General features: G+C 37.2%; 1 protein-coding gene across 1 annotated transcript in view; it reads left to right on the top strand.

The window, feature by feature from the left end:
• LOC306988932 (uncharacterized protein) overlaps positions 1 to 20,091 on the top strand; it is a 198,748-nt gene that overhangs the window by 167,485 nt on the left and 11,172 nt on the right. Inside the window, exons 53-64 of the mRNA XM_079594151.1 lie at positions 3,837 to 4,007; positions 7,049 to 7,222; positions 13,898 to 14,068; positions 14,417 to 14,587; positions 14,687 to 14,857; positions 15,019 to 15,189; positions 15,437 to 15,610; positions 15,960 to 16,130; positions 16,903 to 17,076; positions 17,222 to 17,392; positions 19,243 to 19,416; positions 19,617 to 19,790. Coding sequence (XP_079450277.1) covers positions 3,837 to 4,007; positions 7,049 to 7,222; positions 13,898 to 14,068; positions 14,417 to 14,587; positions 14,687 to 14,857; positions 15,019 to 15,189; positions 15,437 to 15,610; positions 15,960 to 16,130; positions 16,903 to 17,076; positions 17,222 to 17,392; positions 19,243 to 19,416; positions 19,617 to 19,790 — 2,067 coding nt within the window. The remainder of the gene's footprint in view (positions 1 to 3,836; positions 4,008 to 7,048; positions 7,223 to 13,897; positions 14,069 to 14,416; positions 14,588 to 14,686; positions 14,858 to 15,018; positions 15,190 to 15,436; positions 15,611 to 15,959; positions 16,131 to 16,902; positions 17,077 to 17,221; positions 17,393 to 19,242; positions 19,417 to 19,616; positions 19,791 to 20,091) is intronic.

Below are 20,091 nucleotides of genomic sequence, written 5' to 3'. Positions count from 1 at the left end.
AAAAAGCTAAAACATGTAATGGGGCACAAAAGGGGTGCTTTTTAACTGCTCTTGGCTATGCTACTCCAATTTCATTTGGGTAGGAAATCCCAGATCACCTGAGGGTTTCCTGTACGGCAATTCAATGAATATACTCAAGGCAAATTTACTATAGACAAAGCATCACTTTAATTAAATACATGGATTCTGGTCTCATTTGATTTCACTCAAACCGGCAAAACTTGTTCATAAAAGATGGCAGTAACTATGGAGGGTAACATAACACTCCAAAAAGAAAATGAACAAAAGAAAAACAATACATAAAATGAACCCAAAAAATTAAAGCTTCCCTATAAACCACACTAATGCAAAAAATTAAAAATTAAATAAATAAATAAAAACATTTCCACACCACACTTGTACAGGTTAGAGTGATTTTCATTTCATACAATAAAACGATCCGCTTTCACAAATCGTAAACACTCACATGCAGTAGGCTGTAATGATCATTCAGTATCCACCGCTCATCCAGCTCAACATAACCAGTGTGAGGGTATTTAAAGCATACTTCTCTACAAAAGAGTAATTTGTCATGATATATACAAAAAGATTGCTACTAATCATTTCACACATTAAAATAATCTACTTTAACACATCGTAAACATTCGCGTGCAATATGCTGTACTGATGATTCAGCATCCACTGCTCATCCAGCCAAACTTAATCAGCATTAAGGCATTTAAAGCACACATCTAAATATAAACTAAAGAGAAAAAGGCAACCAAATGATTATGCACAGCTGACATTATCCTGCACTGTTTGCACTACTAGTAATTGTCACTACAGTCGCCGGCTTTTGGCCAACACATCAAAATGGTCACAAAACACCATGAGCACTAAAAACACTGCTCAAAACCATAACATCGATTAAAAGAGAATGTTGTGGCAAAAATTCATCAAACAAACATCACTGCGTAAGAGACACTCAGAGTCAAATTATAAAATAGAAGTATTTATTCTTGCAAGAATAGGAGCAATCTAATACACAGTTGTTACCCTGTGCAGAAGAGTGACACTCCCCCAGACAGACTGAACCAGCTTTTATCTCCTAGCGCTCCCAAGGTCTTCTTCCCCAGAGCCATCCCCCCAGTAGTCTTCCATTTAGTAGTTTTCCATAGACAAGGAAGCCATAACACTAGTTTAGATTCGTCTAAGCCCCCCCCCCCCCCCCCCCCCCTACATCACATGGCCTTCTGACATCTAGGTCAGAGGTCCTTGTTCGTCTGTTCTCTGGAGTGCCTCTCCCTTCTGCCTCCCCAGGTACATAAACAGAATCTTCTCACACTAACAAGTGAGAGTCACACATGTGACATTCTTTGAATCATCTATATTTTACTAAAGATCAGTGAATATCATAAAATCGCCACCACAAGACCTACCAGAGTTTGTTCTTCCAGCGACAACCAATTGCACACCAAACATTTCAGGCACTGCAACCCATTCCACTTATAGGAAGTGGCTTATTTAAAGGCAAAATGAACCTTCTGCAGATACCCTCAGCAGCGTCCTTTTTTGACTTGGCTACATATATCCTTAGTAAATTGCCTGTTTTGGCTGTGTATGATCATTTCCATCTATGATCTAGGTGGTTACATGTTTGGTAAATAAAACATACCTTTTTACGCATTTGCTTAAAGGCCTTAAAGCGCTTGAACCCAGTTAAATATTGTGTGAAGCTATATTTTTCACATTGTTTCTACAGGTTAAATCACACCTGTATTACTGAAAAAGGTTGTGCTGCTCTGGCGTCTGCTTTTACCTCAAACCCTTCAAACCTCAGAGAGCTGGATCTGAGTGAGAATAAAATAGGAGACTCTGGAGTAACACAAGTCTCCAGTCTACTGGGAAATTCACAGTGTACACTGCAGATACTCAGGTCTGAATTCAGTTCATATAAACATGAATCAAAGTTGAAGCCTAAAGCTGGCCGGTAAAAAAAGTTTCAAATGTTGGTAAACATAATATTTTTGGCAGGTACTGTAGTTAGCAGTGAATGCATTTGTGCACAACATACATGTTTTTATATAGCTATTGAAAAACATATTGATCTTTTTGAGGTGCTGCACATTATAAATGTCTTAATGGTGTAATGCTGATGATGAAATATTGAAATAATTAATGAGCAATTGATTACAGTTTTATTATTTAGACTCTCAGACTGCAGTATCACAGAAAAAGGTTATAAAGCTCTGGCTTCATCTCTGAGATCAAACCCTTCACACCTGATAGAGCTGGATCTCACAGGAAATGATCCTGGACAATCAGGAGTGAAGAAGCTCAATGATCTACTTCAGGATCCAGACTTTCAACTGAAGACACTGAGGTGAGATAAGATGAAATACAAAAATGTAATACAGGTGAATTGTTTACAAAAATATGATTTAACTAATACTGTCTGTTGGATCAAAATAAATAATAGAAAAAACATCTTACACATTTTTCTATCAAAATTAGATGCTGTTTTTCATTATGCAAAGTTAATTAATCTTCCCTTCTGCAGGTTTTTGGGTCCTGCTGCAGATAAAGGCTGTCAGTATGTGAGAGGAATTGTGGGTAGAAACCCGTTACTCATGAGAAAGCTGAATCTGAGTAAACATGAACTAGGAGACACACGAGTGAATCAGATCGCTGCTCTTCTGCAGGATAAACACTGTAAAATCAACTCACTGACGTGAGTATTTTATATTGTTATATTCTTCGCAAAGTATTTAATCCATTTCAGAGTCTAATCAAATACTGTTATTGCTGTTTTGGGGGGCTATTAAATTAACCATCTTAGATTTATCTCTCTCTGTTATCGTAGTTTTTGTGGCTGAAACACACTGAAGAATGATTTCTGTCTTTGTTTTCTTTCTCTTTAGGCTGAATAATAACAGTATTACAGAAGAAGGTTGTGCTGTTCTGACTTCAGCGTTTAATTCAAACTCTTCAAACCTGATAGAGCTGGATCTGAGTGGGAATGAACTAGGAAACTCAGGAATAATGAAGATCTGTCCTCTGCTAAAAAATGCACAATGCAGATTGGAGAAACTCAAGTGTGTATTTTTATTTATCAATATTTCTGAATGTTAATATGCATTTGTAAATGCTCCTTTTATCAGAATAACTGAAAATGAAACTGGCTTACATTTTTTACTGGCAGTTTTACTCAGTTTCATTATTTGGACCGTTTGACTTTTCATGGCACTGATTTTAAATATCACAATATATTATGTAACTAAATAAATTGTGTAAATGTGGTTTAGTTGCTCCAAGAAGTTTGTCAGAATGCATTTATAAGCCTGCACACTAATCTCTGTCCAAACAAAGAATTAACTTTTTTTTGTCAGGACCACTATCGTCAAATACGATTGACAATTAGCATACAGTTAGGATTGAAGGTATGGTTCTGTTCTGGGCAAGAACTTCCTGGGCATCCATGCAGTCTAGCATGGATAAGAGCAGGGAGAGCAGCAATAACCCCCTTATGGTAAACAGAACAGAACCAACATGAATGTATTGCAGATATCATTAATTCAAGATTTTAATGTACAACATAATTCTAGAATTTAGTCTTGTTCAAAGGGGAATCAGAATACCAAATCCTGACTGACGAGAGGTGGAGCTGGGGATGGAGGAGGGTAATTAGCTCCGGAGAAACAAGATAGCTGTTTATAATACTGAAGGAGCTTATATATGGATGCTGTGATGGGTGTCGTATAGCTGTAGGTAGACATGGATCAGCTGAGAGTCAGCTGATGCGAGTTGACTAACGTGACCTGCCAGAACTGACGCTATGCTTGATTTTTGTTTTACAGACTTTCAGACTGCAGAATCAAAGAAGAGGGGTATAAAGCTCTGGCTTCAGCTCTGAGATCAAACCCTTCACACCTGATAGAGCTGGATCTCACAGGAAATGATCCTGGACAATCAGGAGTGAAGGAGCTCCTTGATGTATCACAAAAAACAGACTGTAAACTAACACCGAGGTGAGTGTTTTAAATTTATAATGCGTCATAATGAAAATATTTTAAAACTGTTTAGAAAATTTACGTTGACAAATAAAGATATAACATGAAAACATGTCTGTGAAATTATGAACATATGACTAGAAAAAAATACCTGCTAGAATATGATGCATCAATGTTTTTGAAAATAAACTGACCGTCTCAAATAACCCAGTCAGCCAGATTTAATAGACCTTTATCACACTTCCTGTTTCTGGAAAGCGAAGCAATGTATCGCTACTTCTGGTACCATCACAACAAATTGAACGCAATCAAAACTAATGCCTGAATCCTCTTTATGATGTTACTGCAGCCATGCGGCTGCTCTAATTCTAAACAAGGAAGACACCCTTACCTCATTTTCATGATTTCCCTACACAAAAATAATTTAGGAAAGCATGGGTGTGACTGATACGGTGGGATAAAGGTCCTTCTACGTAGGAGTACGTTCATGTGTAGTAGACTTACTCATTTCTTAACTGAGGATGTTTACATTATATCTTCAACCAGCTGAAATGTTCCTCCTATAAATATATTTCCCTTTAAAATGTGCATTCTGAATAATAAATACATTTATTTACAAACTATCCTGATGCAGTCCAGTGCTCATCTTCATTAACAGTGTTTTTCTTTTAGTGATCATATTTCATACCTGTTGAATTTTAATTTTTAAAGGAATTTCACTTACAAAAATTAGTCATGGTTTTAGTATATAAAAATGTTGAACCTTGTTTTTTTTTGCGGACTAATTACCATTTGTATTAGTTATACTACAAATAGCCAGCCTTCCCTACTTAAACTATACCATGGTTGATTTGTGGTTACCATGGTTGAACTAAAACTATTTTCGTAAGATCAGTATGAAAATAGATGAATTAATTAATAATAATAATTAATTAATCTTAAACTGTTGGTTAACTGTTGGCAGCGTGACGAATTTTGGCATAGGTAAATGTGTGAATTACATACAGTAAAATGATCGTCAATGAAAAATGACAGAATAATATTTTATACAAATTAATAAAAATGTTCATTCTGATCTTACTTCAGTTCTCACACACTGCGCGTCGCGGTCACCATTTAGACGATCTGGCTAGCACTGACATCGTGTGGTGAAATAATCACATATGTTTGCGAGCCACGGCTTATGTTAGATTAAAAACTAGAAGTTCCTTTGAGTTTGAAAATCCTGTACACAGTAATCATCAGAATATCTCTTCTCCCGTCTCTGAAAATCTCTGGATTTTGAAATCATCCTGCGGATGCTAATTTTAAGAGGCGTTTATTCAACTTGGTGTTAACAGCACATTGAAAATATACATAACCGGAAGAATCAATACACTGCTTCGACGAGCACTTCCGGTAATCAATTCCGCTGTAATACGGTCTATTGAGAATGTGCTCTAAGCTGATGTGCCATTTTCCACGATTAGAGCATTTCATGAAGTTACGAGCGAAAATGTGACAAATGCCGCATCCGTATATTATTTACGTATGGGTCTTGCGGATCTTCATGTACAAACACTCATTCAAGTTTAGTCAGTTTATTACTTTTTATATTGTACTCCGTGAGGCCTTTCAAATGACACGCATGACTGTCTGATCTGTATGATGTTTTTGACATATTACAGTACATAGTTAAAAAAAGTATTTCATAATCAGAAAATGACTCTGCAATTCTGAGTAATTAAATTAAAATGGTTAAATTCATTGTAAAGGTCAGACTCTAAGCTTTCAAATGACACCTATTTTGCATTGATCAAGGCAGTAGTTTTGAACAATATTGTTATTATTATTATTTTTTGCAGCTTGGTGGCGCAGACCGGCAGTACACTCCCTTTTATAGGGAATACTCGCCATTTGTTAAGATTTTTAAGATGCATTAAAAAGCTGAGTTTCTAACCTTTAAAATGATACCTATTTTGTCTTATTCCATTGTCACGGTACTTGGTATAGGGGTGGACGATCTGGCAATTTTATATACCGTGATCGATCTTGAAGACGTCCATGATCTACTTTTCAAGCGAATCGTAGAGATTGCGATCTTTTATGTCCTCGTAATAGCGGGACTTTTATTTTGACGGAGCGTCATACTTTATTTTGATGGCGCTGAGAACGCCTGATTGAGAAAGTCAGCGCCTGAGCAGCATACATTGCTCACATTCTCCGTGTTCATTAGTTTACCATCTCTATTTAACAGTCAAGTCATATCTAATACGTTATTATATCAAACTGTTAAACAAATAAAATTGTATGCAAAAAAAGTATTATAGCGTTTGCTTTTATATTATTAGTAACAGAAAGGCAAACACTGGTAATACTTTCTCATTTACTGTCAACATAAAGCAAATGCCCATTTATATAATTTAAACAATATCTAATAAACATTTAATATCACATACATTGCAGATTTAATCAAATCCAGCTGTCAGATATGCTGAAGCGTGCATTTGAAGCCTGCATGAACATGTTACTGTGCGTGATGCGACGGACAGTCTGTGTAAATTAGTTCAACTTCACTGGAGACCCACGATCGACAAACTTTAAACGCTATATTCAGGTGCCCACTATGTCATATTCTTAATTTTCACTGTGTGCACCCAAAATGTAATGTCACCATGTCTTTATTTGAAAATAATACTAATAATTCCCAGTGTGCACAAACTTGCTGCCTAGTTGGCTACACTTTTTATTCAAATACATTCAAAAATACGTATGATTGCAGAATCAAGAAGTTACAATCTAAAATAAGTCTTTTTACTTTAGCGATTTATCTAATTCATTTTCGGATTATTTATTTATATATATAGATATAGATAGAGACAGAGATAGAGATTTAAATTGGCCAGCCTGCTCTTTAAGATATCGGCAAATTTCTCCAAAAGAACCGAAATGAGAACTTTGCACTAAGACACTAACCACAGACTATGTACATTAACTGGGCCAATTAAAGAGGAAGGAGGCTGCAAAAGGCATTCAATTTTAAGATTATGTTATATAAAATTATAATACACTTTGTTTAGATTTTTGAAAAGTCCTGCTGCAGAGGAAGCATGTGACTATCTCACTGAAGTTCTGGGTACAAGTCCATTATTATTGACAGAACTGGATCTGAGTGAAGATACACTAGGAGATCTGGATGGAGAGAAGCTCTCTGCTCTTTTGATGGACTCTCATAGCAAAGTGGAGAAAATAAAGTGAGTAAACATGATTTTATTCATTATACCTGTTTGATTAGGGCCCAAGCCTTGAAAAGGCGAAGGCCCTATTGTTTTCCTCCGGATTATTATTTATTAGGGCCCAAGCCTTGAAAAGGCGAAGGCCCTATTGTTTTCCATGGGATTATTATTTATTCTTCTTCTTTATTATTATTATATTACTACCTTTTGGGCACTTTTGGGGGCCTTAACGTGCTCAAAAACTCTTGAAACTTTGCACAAATGTCAGAACCCGCGGCCATTAGGGCCCGACTGAAGCTGGGACCCGGGCGTGGCAGGGGGGCTCGACAGCGCCCCCTGGAATGGGATTCAAAAACATGTCCATATCTCAAACACGCTTGCATGTAATAATATGAAACTCGGTACACGTATAGATCTCATCGGGCCGAACAACTTTCGTGCTCTAAGTTTTACGCCAGTCCAACAGGAAGTCGGTTATTATGGGCTGTATGGAAACGCATGTTCTGGCATTTGAAACACTTGTCCTAGAGAATTCATCGGATGACCACGAAACTCGGTGTGCATGAAGTCAAGACATGGAGGATGATAAATTGCGAGGGGATTTTTGATATCTCGAACGGTTTGGCCGTGGCGAGGAAACGAATTTATGGCGAATATTGGAAACAGGAAGTGTGTTATAACATCCTCATACATTAATTGATCTGGATGAAACTTCAGCAGTGTGTTCGTTGTAAGAGGCCGATCACATGGATGTGACTATTGTGAGTCAAAGTTATAGCGCCACCAACTGGCAGCAGGAAGTGTGTCACTTTCAAAATGCTTTGAATTCACCCTCTTATTTTTACCCGATTTGCTTCAAACTTCATCTGTATAATGTAAACACACGACAGATGTAGACCTGTGAAAGGATTATTGATATCTTTAATACTGTCGCCATGGCAACGCTTTAAACTTTTATATTCTTTTTGGATGCATTTGAGGCTCTTAACATGCTTCAAATTGCATGAAACTCAACATGCATATCACATTTATTGTGTAATAGACATGTGCGAAGTTTCAGAAACGGGCGTGGTAAGGGGCTCAGTAGCGCCACCTTTAGTCAAAAATGGGGTATTAGTTTTATCTACAGTAACCAAACTCGGTACGTATATTCTTCTCTTCGAGCCGGACAACTTTCTAATTTACAGTCATTAGCTCCGACCAACAGGAAGTCAGATATTTTGGTTTGAATGTGATATATTGATATATTTTAGACTCCGAGTTTTTAGCGGTGGTTGATTTTATTCACACCAAACTTTTTCAACATGATGAAAATACATTAAAGATGCTAAATTATGAACGGATATTAAATATCTCAAACGGTTTTGCTGTGGCGAGGGATTAAAGTAATGTCCAGAAAGGAAACACTAAAAGCCTCATATCTTCTAAAAATTTTATTATACACCATTTATTTCTATATAAAAGTATACAAATATCAGAACTAAACCCATTTTGTTCTTTTTTTCAATTTAAGAATTATGTATAAGTTAAAAAACAGCCAGAATGCGCTATTTAGTAAAAAAATAAGTCATACATAGGGCAATACTGCCCTCTTGTGTTCGAAATCAGGTAGGCCCATTGTATATTGTATTTATATATAAATATATTAGTGACTGTGAGAATATTTTCCTACGGGTTAATGGATGTGTGATTAAAGCGGGGGGCTTTTAAATCGCTAACTTAAAAGCCAAAGTAGTAGCCTACTGGACGTCCAGTAGGAATGAACTAAAACAGATTCACTCTGTTCTGCTCATAGACTGTAAAAAAATGGTTCTGCTCGTTCCTCGCCGTGAACGCGTTATTACCCGTGTAGCCGTGAGCATTTAGTTTCATTTTAAACATAGCGCCATTTCGGGGGTGGGATTGCTTGAATTGCGTGTTCAATATTCCGTCATCATCTTTTCAGTCAGCTGTCCACCCATGATTAATGAAATTGGACTCCTTGTGCTGATCTTTGCTGCGACTCTCATTCAGCTCACGATTTATTAAGCGGACACGTTCAGGTTTTAATTGTAGGTTAGTGCCCGTTCTCTAACTGAACTAAATTATTTTAACACACACACACACATCAAATCGACGGTGGAGCGCGATGATATATTTAATATATCTGTATATTTGAATATCTGTATATTTTTCCCACCGGTTAACCAACGTGTGACACCAGCGAGGGCTTTTAAATCGCTAATATAAAAGTGAAAGTAAGTATGATTATGGTGGCGCTAAGCGCTTGCAGTGCGCTCGAATGAATTCCTATGAAAGTAGAAATTAACTAAAAAACGTTCGCTCTGTTCTGCTCACTCCTCGCGTTGGACGCGCACCGTTATGAATGCCTGTGCAGCCGTGAGCTTTTTTAGTTTAATTTTAAAATTAGCGCCATTTCGGGGGCGGGTAGACTATTGCTTGAATTTATTTTACAAAAACACGTGCTATATTTCAGATCAATATATTTGTTTTCCTTAAAATTATTCTCATCTGAATTACAAATAATGTATTTCTGTATAAAATAATACTATGACTAAAAATGCATTTGATGTTTCTTTTTTAATCAATAACTTAAAAATAAACGGATTAGGCTACTGCTCTGTTTGAGGACTAGAAATTAAAACCAATGCAATATGATGAATGTCCAAAAGATGGCACCGACAGACTGTTTTAAACGAGGTTGGATAAATATTTCTTGTTTTTAAACAGTGTACGTGCGTGTGTGCGCGGGTGTGTGTGTGTGTGTGTGTGTGCGTGTGCGTGCGTGCAATCAGTCCCAGGTAAGAGGCATGAATGATGGGAATTGGACTTCTGGGAGTGAGGTTAATATTCCGGAGACGGTTCCCTCAGGTTGTGAAAAGGAGGCGGCACGGGAGCCCCAATAGTAACCAACTGCAGAACCCCAGAACCATATGTCATAGCAGTGTGATCACGACAGCGCCAGCCTAAAAGTCTGATGCCAGAAGTGGGCGTGGCCAGACATTGCGCTACTTCTGTGTTTCAAAGTTTAAAACAATGCTGATATATTTTTTTTTGAACGATTTCATTACAAATGTTTATTTAATATATATATATATATATATATATATATATAAAATATTATAAAATATAATAACAATGTTTTGTCCTATTAACAAAAGACAGACAATGTACTATGAACAAATGTTAATAGTTTTTTAAAAGTTAAAATGATACTTTATGCATTTGGTTAGTGTCAAATGATTAACAATATAAATTGAACAAAGTTTAAAACAAACAAAATAATAAAACGAAAACAAAGCTTGAATATCTGATTTAATTGAAAAGCATTTTTTAAATAAAATGTGTTTTTTTCCTCTGAAATAGCAAAAGCATCGCACACTAGCTGTACCTGCTCTAAATAAATAATAGTCATTAAATAAAAATACAAAATCGAAATAAATAAATTATATTTTATTGTTATTTTTTTTAATTCTTGTTCTGTTCTGAATATCAATACATTTAAAGGATTTGTTGTGGAATATTTTGAGTATCATAATAAAATCAGAACAATTCTCGTTTTAGTGATTATTTTTATTTTTTATTTTTTTCACTGTTCTAATCAGGTCAGGCAAGTCAAATTCTTTGTCTTGTCCCTTAAAAAAGGTAATATATATATATATATATACCACACTTCATATGAATTTTTGGTGTTGTGTACTTACAATGGCTGCTGATTTCATGTGTCCGTTAAGTCCATGAGACTGTAGGGTGTCTAATTTTTCATTTTAGGTTTCAGAAGGGTGTTCACGCATACTTTGTGGTTGATATGTGCCCTCGATGCGCACTTTTGCAGAACCCACACTGATGCAAGCTCTAAAGCAGACTTCTTCTGGACAATCAAAGCGGAGTTACGTTATTGCCCATTGTGCACAGGAACCCTAAAGGCACCGGGGTGGCGGTTTTATATATATATATATATATATAAATAAATATAGCTGCAAGCAGCGATGGAGGGCCCAAGCCGGTGGCACCGCCACCCTGGTGCCTTTAGTGCAACTAAAGGCACCGGGGTGGCGGTGCCACCGGCTTGGGCCCGTAATCGCTGCTTGCAGCTATATTTATTTATATATATATATTTCTTCTTCTTCTTCTTCTTTATTATTATTATTATTTTACTACCTTTTGGGCACTTTTGGGGGCCTTAACGTGCTCAAAAACTCTTGAAACTTTGCACAAATGTCAGAACTCGCGGCCATCAGAGCCCGACTGAAGCTGGTACCCGGGCGTGGCAGGGGGGCTCGCCAGCGCCCCCTGGAATGGGATTCAAAAACATGTCCATATATCAAACACGCTTGCATGTAATAATATGAAACTCGGTACACATATAGATCTCATCGGGCCGAACAACTTTCGTGCTCTAAGTTTTACGCCAGTCCAACAGGAAGTCGGCTATTATGGGTTGTATGGAAACGCATGTTCTGGCATTTGAAACACTTCTCCTAGAGAATTCATCGGATGACCACGAAACTCGGTCAGCATGAAGCCAAGACATGGAGGATGCTAAATTGCGAGGGGATTTTTGATATCTCGAACGGTTTGGCCGTGGCGAGGAAACGAATTTATGGCGAATATTGGAAACAGGAAGTGTGTTATAACATCCTCATACATTAACTGATCTTGATGAAACTTCAGCAGTGTGTTCGCTGTAAGAGGCCCATCACATGGATGTGACTATTGTGAGTCAAAGTTATAGCGCCACCAACTGGCAGCAGGAAGTGTGTCACTTTCAAAATGCTTTGAATTCACCCTCTTATTTTTACCCGATTTGCTTCAAACTTCATCTGTATAATGTAAACACACGGCAGATGTAGACCTGTGAAAGGATTATTGATATCTTAAATACTGTTGCCATGGCAACGCATCAAACTTTAATATTCTTTTTTAAAGTTTTTGAGACTCTTAGCATACTTGAAATTGCATGAAACTCGACAGACACTTTACATTTATTGCCTAGTACACTTGTGCAAAGTTTCAGAAACGGGCGTGGTAAGGGGCTCAATAGCGCCACCTTTAGTCAAAAATGGGGTATTAGTTTTACCTACAGTAACAAAAATCGGTATTTATATTTATCTCCCCGAGCCGGACAACTTTCTAATTGACAGTCATTAGCTCCGACCAACAGGAAGTCAGATATTTTGGTTTGAATGTGATTTGATGGGAATTTTGCCAGTCTCTCTCAGTGTCTGTGTGTGTGAGCGAGGAGGGGGGCTTTATTTTAACCCTTTCTCTGCTGTGTGGGACTTCTCTGGCACTTTTGAGGGCCTTAACATGCTCGAAACCTCTTGAAATTTTGCACACAGGTCACAACCCGCGGCCATCAGGGCCAGGCTGAAGCTGGTACCCGGGCGTGGCATGGGGGCTCGACAGCGCCCCCTGGAATGGGATTCGAACACTTGTCCATATATCAAACACGCTTACATGAATAAGTATGAAACTCGGTACACATTTAGATATCATCGGGCCGAACAACTTTCGTGCTCTAAGTTTTACGCCAGTCCAACAGGAAGTCGGCTATTATGGGCTGTATGAAAATGCATGCCCCTGGAATTTGATATACTCCTCCAAGAAAAATTATCCTATCGCCACCAAACTCAGTCAGCATGAAGTAAAGACATTGAGGATGCTAAATTGCGGACGGATTTTTGATATCTCGAACGGTTTGGCCGTGGCGAGGAAACGAAGTTATGGCGAGAAAAGAAAAACACAATGTGTTATAACGTCTTCATACATTTATTGATCTTGATGAAACTTCAGCAGTGTGTTTGTTGTAAGAGGGCGATCACATGGATGTGACTATTATGAGTCAAAGTTATAGCGCCACCAACTGGCAGCAGGAAGTGTGTTACTTTCAAGATACTTTTGACTAAAGTGGGGGGGGGGTATTTTTACCTACAGTCACAAAACTCGATCTGTATATTGTGCTTATCGATCCGGACAACTTTCTCATTTACAGTCATTAGCTCCGACCAACAGGAAGTCAGATATTTTGGTTTGAATGTGGTTTTGTCTCTCTCTGACAGAGTTCCCCCTGCCATTCTCTCTCTCTCTCTCTGTGTGTGTGTGTGTGTGTGTGTGTGTGTGTGTGTGTGTGTGTGTGTGTGTGTGTGTGTGTGTGTGTGTGTGTGTGTGTGTGTGTGTGTGTGTGTGGGAGGGAGGGAGGGAGGGCACACACACAGACAGCCCCCCCTTTTCTGTGTGTGTTTGGAGGGGAGCAGAAAGACTCACACTGATACAAGCTCTAAAGCAGACTTCTTCTCGACAGTCAAAGCGGGGTTACGTTATTGCCCGTCGTGCACAGGAACCCGAAAGGCAACGGGGTGGCGGCTTTTTATATATATATATATATATATATATATATATATATATATATATATATATAAATAAATATAGCTGCAAGCAGCGATGGAGGGCCCAAGCCGGTGGCAGCGCCAGCCCGGTGCCTTTAGTGTAACTAAAGGCACCAGGGTGGCGGTGCCACCGGCTTGGGCCCGTAATCGCTGCTTGCAGCTATATTTTATATTATAAATATAAATATACATGTGGACTGACATGTGGCCTGTCAGTCAAGCGTGTGAGCAGATACGAAGAACTGTTGATCTTATGTGTGTTGAATATGTGCTAAATTATAAATAATGATGTGTTTGTGTTTAGGCTGAATAATTGTGAGCTGACAGAGGAAAGCTGTTCAGTTTTAGCTACTGTTCTCTCCTCCAAAACCATCCTGAAAGAGATTAACCTGAACAACAGCCGCCTGCTGGACTCAGGAGTCAAAGAGATCTGTGAGGGACTGAAGAGTCCTGTGTGTGATCTGAAGATACTGAAGTGAGTACATGCAGTGCCGCCGCTCCCACCACGCGCATCACACGCTGTGCGTAGGGCACCAAGAGCTGAAGGGGCACCAAAAAAATAGCCTAATGAAAAATCAATAATTATAATGCCGATATTATTTCAGTATAGAAATACAGACATCCCAAGTCTCCCGGAAGTTCCGCAAGGTCTCCCGCATATTGATAGCGGCTCACTGATGCCCACAAATTAGTTAAAATCTCCCGGAATCTAGAGCGAGAGATTCAGGAATATTGAAATATTCCTGGAACAGGAATATTGTAATGTGCAAAAGTTTCATCATGTGTCTTCATTGATGCTTTATTATTATTATTATTTTTTCAGGCTCAGTAATTGTGATCTAACAGAGGAAAGCTGTTCAGCTCTGGCTTCAGTTCTCAGTTCAGGCTCAATCAGTCTGAAGGATCTTGACCTGAGCAATAATAATCTGCAGGATTTAGGAGTGAAGCTGCTCTCTGATGGACTGAAAGAAAACTTTAAAGTAGAGAAACTTAGGTGAATTAATAAATAAGTTTATAATACTAACATATTAAAGGTCTCAATGCCCTTTTCTGCATATTCAGTCATCCATACTTTGAAATCTCTCTTCTGTAGACTCTCACACTGCAGTATCACTGAAAAAGGTTATAAAGCTCTGGCTTCAGCTCTGAGATCAAACCCTTCACACCTGACAGAGCTGGATCTCACAGGAAATGATCCTGGAAAATCAGGGGTGAAGAAGCTTAATGATTTACTACAGGATCCAAACTGTCAACTAAAACTAAGGTGAGATGGGATCAATGTTTAAAAATGCATTATATATATTCAAGTATATTCAAGATAAACCATTTTACAAAATTGTATTATTGTTATTTGGATCAAATGCAATTCATCTTTACACAATCTTTGATAACCAAACTGAATATAATCTAACTTGCCATCTCCAGGTTTTTGGGTCCTGATGCAGAGGAAGCCTGTCAGTATGTGAATAGAGTTGTGGGTAAAAACCCGTTACTCCTGAGAGAGCTGAATCTGAGTGAATGTGAACTAGGAGACACACGAGTGAATCAGATCGCTGCTCTACTGCAGGATAAACACTGTAAACTGAAGATAATTCAGTGAGTATTTTGCATGCTTTTCATATTTATACTTTGCATTCAAATATAGTTTAAATGTTTTTTTGTGTGTGTGCTGAATACAGTGTAATCAGACTTTAGCCATGAACGTGTTTCAAGTAACAGAAATAAGCACGAATGTCAGAACACCTCCAGGGTCAAGAAAACACTTCAGAACCCAGAGTGTTAAAGAAGGTTTAAAGAGAAACTGAAGAATATTTCCTGTATTTTTTTATTTATTTCTCTTCAGGCTGAATAATAACAGTATTACAGAAGAAGGTTTTGCTGCTCTGACTTCAGCGTTAAATTCAAACCCTTCAAATCTGATAGAGCTGGATCTGAGTGGAAATAAACTAGGAAACTCTGGAATGAAGAAGATCTGTCGACTGTTGGAAAATACACAATGCAGATTGGAGAAACTGAAGTGTGTATCTCCATTCATTTACATTTCTGCATGATGATAATATACATTTTCAAATGTCCATTTGATTAAATTAACTGTCATAACCATTGATGAAGGCGATAGAGGCTGAAATTACCATTTTTGTTTGACTATTTACATTGCAGTGCTTAAATATTCTATCATTTTTTTTTCTTTCAGATTAGCAGGTTAATGCATTTGTTGCTTATTTATGGGTTGAGATTTTTGCCAATATTAAAATTTTATAATATTAATATTTTTTCCTATGATTCAGACAATAACATCTCACTTTATAAATGTCTATTTTGTTTATTTTAGTATGTAACATGCATTTCTGCTTGTTCATATATAGACTTTCAGACTGCAGAATCACAGAAGAAGGTTATAAAGCTCTGGCTACAGCTCTGAGATCAAACCCTTCACACCTGATAGAGCTGGATCTCACAGGAAATGATCCTGGACAATCAGGAGTGAAGAAGCTCAATTATTTACTACAGGATGGGCGTAAATTGAAGACCATCAGGTGAGAAATGCTTTCAAATATTTTAAATAAGCTACTGATGTGTTCTCAACTGTATTAAACTAGACAGAGGGGTAAAATGTGCAATTTACTGTATTGCAATTCAAAGAAATTAAACTCCTGAGAAATTAAACTTAATTTGTTGAGTCTGACACAAGTTTTGTGCGACAATGACAAAACAAATGATTACATAATTTTTGGGAAATTATACTTATTTATTTTATCATAATTATCATAAATGTAAATTTAAGATTAAGATACTACATAAACTACACATTAATTATACATTGTACTAGAGATACATAATATATCAGTAGCTGATATATTATTGTTCAATCACTAGGGAAGATTTAACTGTAAGAGAATTTCCACTAATATTTTCTCAAATAAGTAGTTGTGGTATATTTGTGTTTACCAGAGAAAATCTGCGAATGATTGGCATATTTGTCAGGCAGTGTCGCATGTTTAGACCAAATTTTCATATCACATCTCTGTGGAAGTATAATTTTTTTTTGCTCATTTTAATTGTTCATCTACTGTAAGTAAATGTATGCTGTTTATGTATTCTGTTTGTGTGTTGAGTACTAAGTAAAAACACAACAAAAACATCTGATTGTTGAATTACTAGTTAAAACACCGTTTCATTTCTGAGGGGCTCCCATGAATTGTAAAATTCCTATTATGATTTTAAGTAATACATTATGAAAAGCAGCATCACAGAAGAGCGCTTGGAACAATTAGAAGATTTTCTAATCTTTAATTCTGCTTCCTGTAGGTTTTTGAAAAGTCCTGCTGCAGAGGAAGCATGTGAGTATCTCACTAAAGTTCTGGGTACAAGTCCATTACTTCTGACAGAACTGGATCTGAGTGAAGATAAACTAGGAGACCTGGACTGGGAGAAGCTCTCTGCTCTTTTAATGGACTCTCATAGCAAAGTGGAGAAAATCAAGTGAGTAAACATGATTTATACATTATTCTCTGATTATTCATTATACAAGCCTATCAGTCACATGTGTGAGCAGATAGGAAGACCTGTTAATCTGATGTGTGTTGAATATGTGCTAAATGATAAATAATGATGTGTTTGTGTTTAGGCTGAATAATTGTGAGCTGACAGAGAAAAACTGTTCAGTTCTAGCTACTGTTCTCTCCTCGAAAACCATCCTGGAAGAGATGAACCTGAACAACAGCCGTCTGCTGGACTCAGGAGTCAAAGAGATCTGTGAGGGACTGAAGAGTCGTGTGTGTGAGCTGAAGATACTGAAGTGAGTACATTTCACCATCAGCTACATTCAACACCACAGCATTCACATTGATTCACATGATTTCATCTTGGATGGGGATGCTACTTTCTCAAGAGGTAGCTCATATGCTAATTTCCAGAATCGTCCTTTGTCTTCTCGGGGAGTGGTCATTCCACAACCAAACTGCCTGGCTTTTTGTAATTTCTCAAGTCTTACATATCAAATGTATCAAAACCATGGGGAAAACTGCCATTTATGCTGCCTTTATATATTTTTTTATTTTATTACATATATTTTTTTATAATTTTGGTAATTTTGTTGCAATAGCTTACACAGAGCACAGGGAGTCTTTATTTGAAACTCTAAACTAAATGTACAAAAACTCACTCCACCGGTCTCACTGTTTTCATGGCTCTCCACCCCACCCTGCTTGCCACAAAGTGCATTAAATCATGAAAAATAACTAAATTTGCTACCCGTAAGCTGCTTGAAAGGCGGCTTTTGTGCGTCACTTATATGGATCAGTGGTACACAGGCTTTTGGTGTGAGCGCTGTAAGGGTGGAATTCCTGCAGTGGTCCAGGCTGCAAGACTGCCGAATGACTAAAACGTTAATAGCAAGATAGTAGAAAACTGTACATTTCTTGTCTATTACCACCCACTGCTACTTATACCAACGACGAAAATAAGCACAGTTACAATAGCTTAATATGTGGGAGAGCATTGCTATAGAGAGTGACGATATTATATTGCAATAGGTAGCACTTCAAAGTCAACAACAAATCAAAACTAGTTAGCACATTTTTTGTAATTGAAAGCATTTAATTGCAACATATGGTTATGGTTACACTAAATAGTTACAAAATAGATGTATGAGATGATAAACAAGCCAGAGAAGAGAGAGACTCAAGAGACTGAGCAACAGTTACAATCTTCTTTGATCCTTTCCGTGACCATGTGACCAAAACCCAAATGTGAGACGTTTAAATTGACCAATCAGATAATTACAACTTACCCCACCGTACTAAAGGTGTGACAATTAGAAGACACTTATGTAAACACATCTTGGCCTACAGGCTATAATCACTATCAGCATCTCTTTGTCTTTAGGAATGGTCCTTGAGGTAAGAAAGAGGGGTGGAAAACAGTAAAAACAAATATCTTTGTTAATTTCAGTAAAAGCAAACGTCTTTGTTCATTTTCAAATATCTTGGATTATTTTTAACCCTACAAGCGCGATACCTGCGGAAATGAATAAAATTATACACAATACCCGCAAGCAAATGAGATGGGGGAGTGAGAGGCTTATGCCAATTCGTCATTGGAGAGAAGAGAATGGGCAGCTGGTATCGGTGTATCGATGTAAAAGAAATATTGGAATCATTTCAGATATTTCAGTCAAACTATTTTTGACAACATTAGTAGGTTATCTCTGTGTTTGTGTTTCTCTCTAAAAGAGAGAGTAGGAGAAAGAAATAATGCATGCCAAAGATAATCAAATGTAATTTAATGAAGAGAACTTTTTTTTTTTTTGCGACTTTTGTTTTTCTTGGGTTTGTTTCATTTTCTGCTGTAGGCTGTAAGGAACTTTGGAAATAAAATTAAGTAATCTGTTTATGATGTATATGAAAAGGAACTATAATGCAATCCAAACCTGTCTGAAACTATAATGTGTGAGTTGATTAGTTATAATAATAACTGCAAAGCTAATGACAAAATAAAACTAGAAGCAGTTTAACTGCATATCCAATGATGTATTCAACTGTAGTGTGATTTAGTCAAAATAATTTTGTGATTCAGACTATTTAGCTGACATTAATTAATTTAAAATGCAGCAGTGTTCATTTTAGTTAAGGTTTTCATGTGTTCTAGGCTTTCAGACTGCAGTATCACAGAAGAAGGTTATAAAGCTCTGGCTTCAGCTCTGAGATCAAACCCTTCACACCTGATAGAGCTGGATCTCACAGGAAATCATCCTGGACAATCAGGAGTGAAGGAGCTCGATGATTTACTACAGGATCCAGACTGTCAACTGAAGACACTGAGGTAAATGTCTTCTACAAATATTAAAGTGCAATAGTTTTAAGATGTTATCTGAAAGATAATTAAATTATTTTACCATAGCTTTACATTCACATTTTACATGGTTGCCTTTTGTGTGAAAATCTTTGTGATGATCTTTGTTATTGTAAGACAGCTCTGCAATGTACAGTTGTGAACTATTAGTGTACTTCCTTTGTTTCTAGATTATTACAAAGTCCTGCTGCAAATGAAGCCTGTCAGTATGTGATTAAACATTTGGGTAAAAACCCATTACTCGTGAGAGAGCTGAATCTGAGTGATCATGAACTAGGAGACACACGAGTGAATCAGATCTCTGCTCTACTGCAGGATAAACACTGTCAAATCAACACATTGGCGTGAGTATTGTCAATTTATAATTACACATGTAAGGTATCTCAAACAAAATCAGTTGACCAAAACAAATTAATTATCAGTACTGTACAGTATGTTGTCATCAAGTACTTTGTGGGTGTACAACCCCATAACCAGAGAAGTGGGGACAATAAAATCATATTTGTTAATTCTCTTGAACCTTTATTTAACTGACAAAAGTACAGAGAAAAGATTCCAAAAAGATTGCAGTATTTGCAAGCAAAGATGGGTCTTTGCTTGCAAATACTGCAATCTTTTTGCTTTTTGCCCAATTATTATTATTAT

Source organism: Phoxinus phoxinus (assembly GCF_949152265.1).
Source record: "Phoxinus phoxinus genome assembly, chromosome: 20".
NCBI lineage: Eukaryota > Metazoa > Chordata > Actinopteri > Cypriniformes > Leuciscidae > Phoxinus > Phoxinus phoxinus.
The sequence above is the reverse complement of the archived record's forward strand: the minus strand, read 5'-3'. Positions and strand labels throughout refer to the sequence as shown.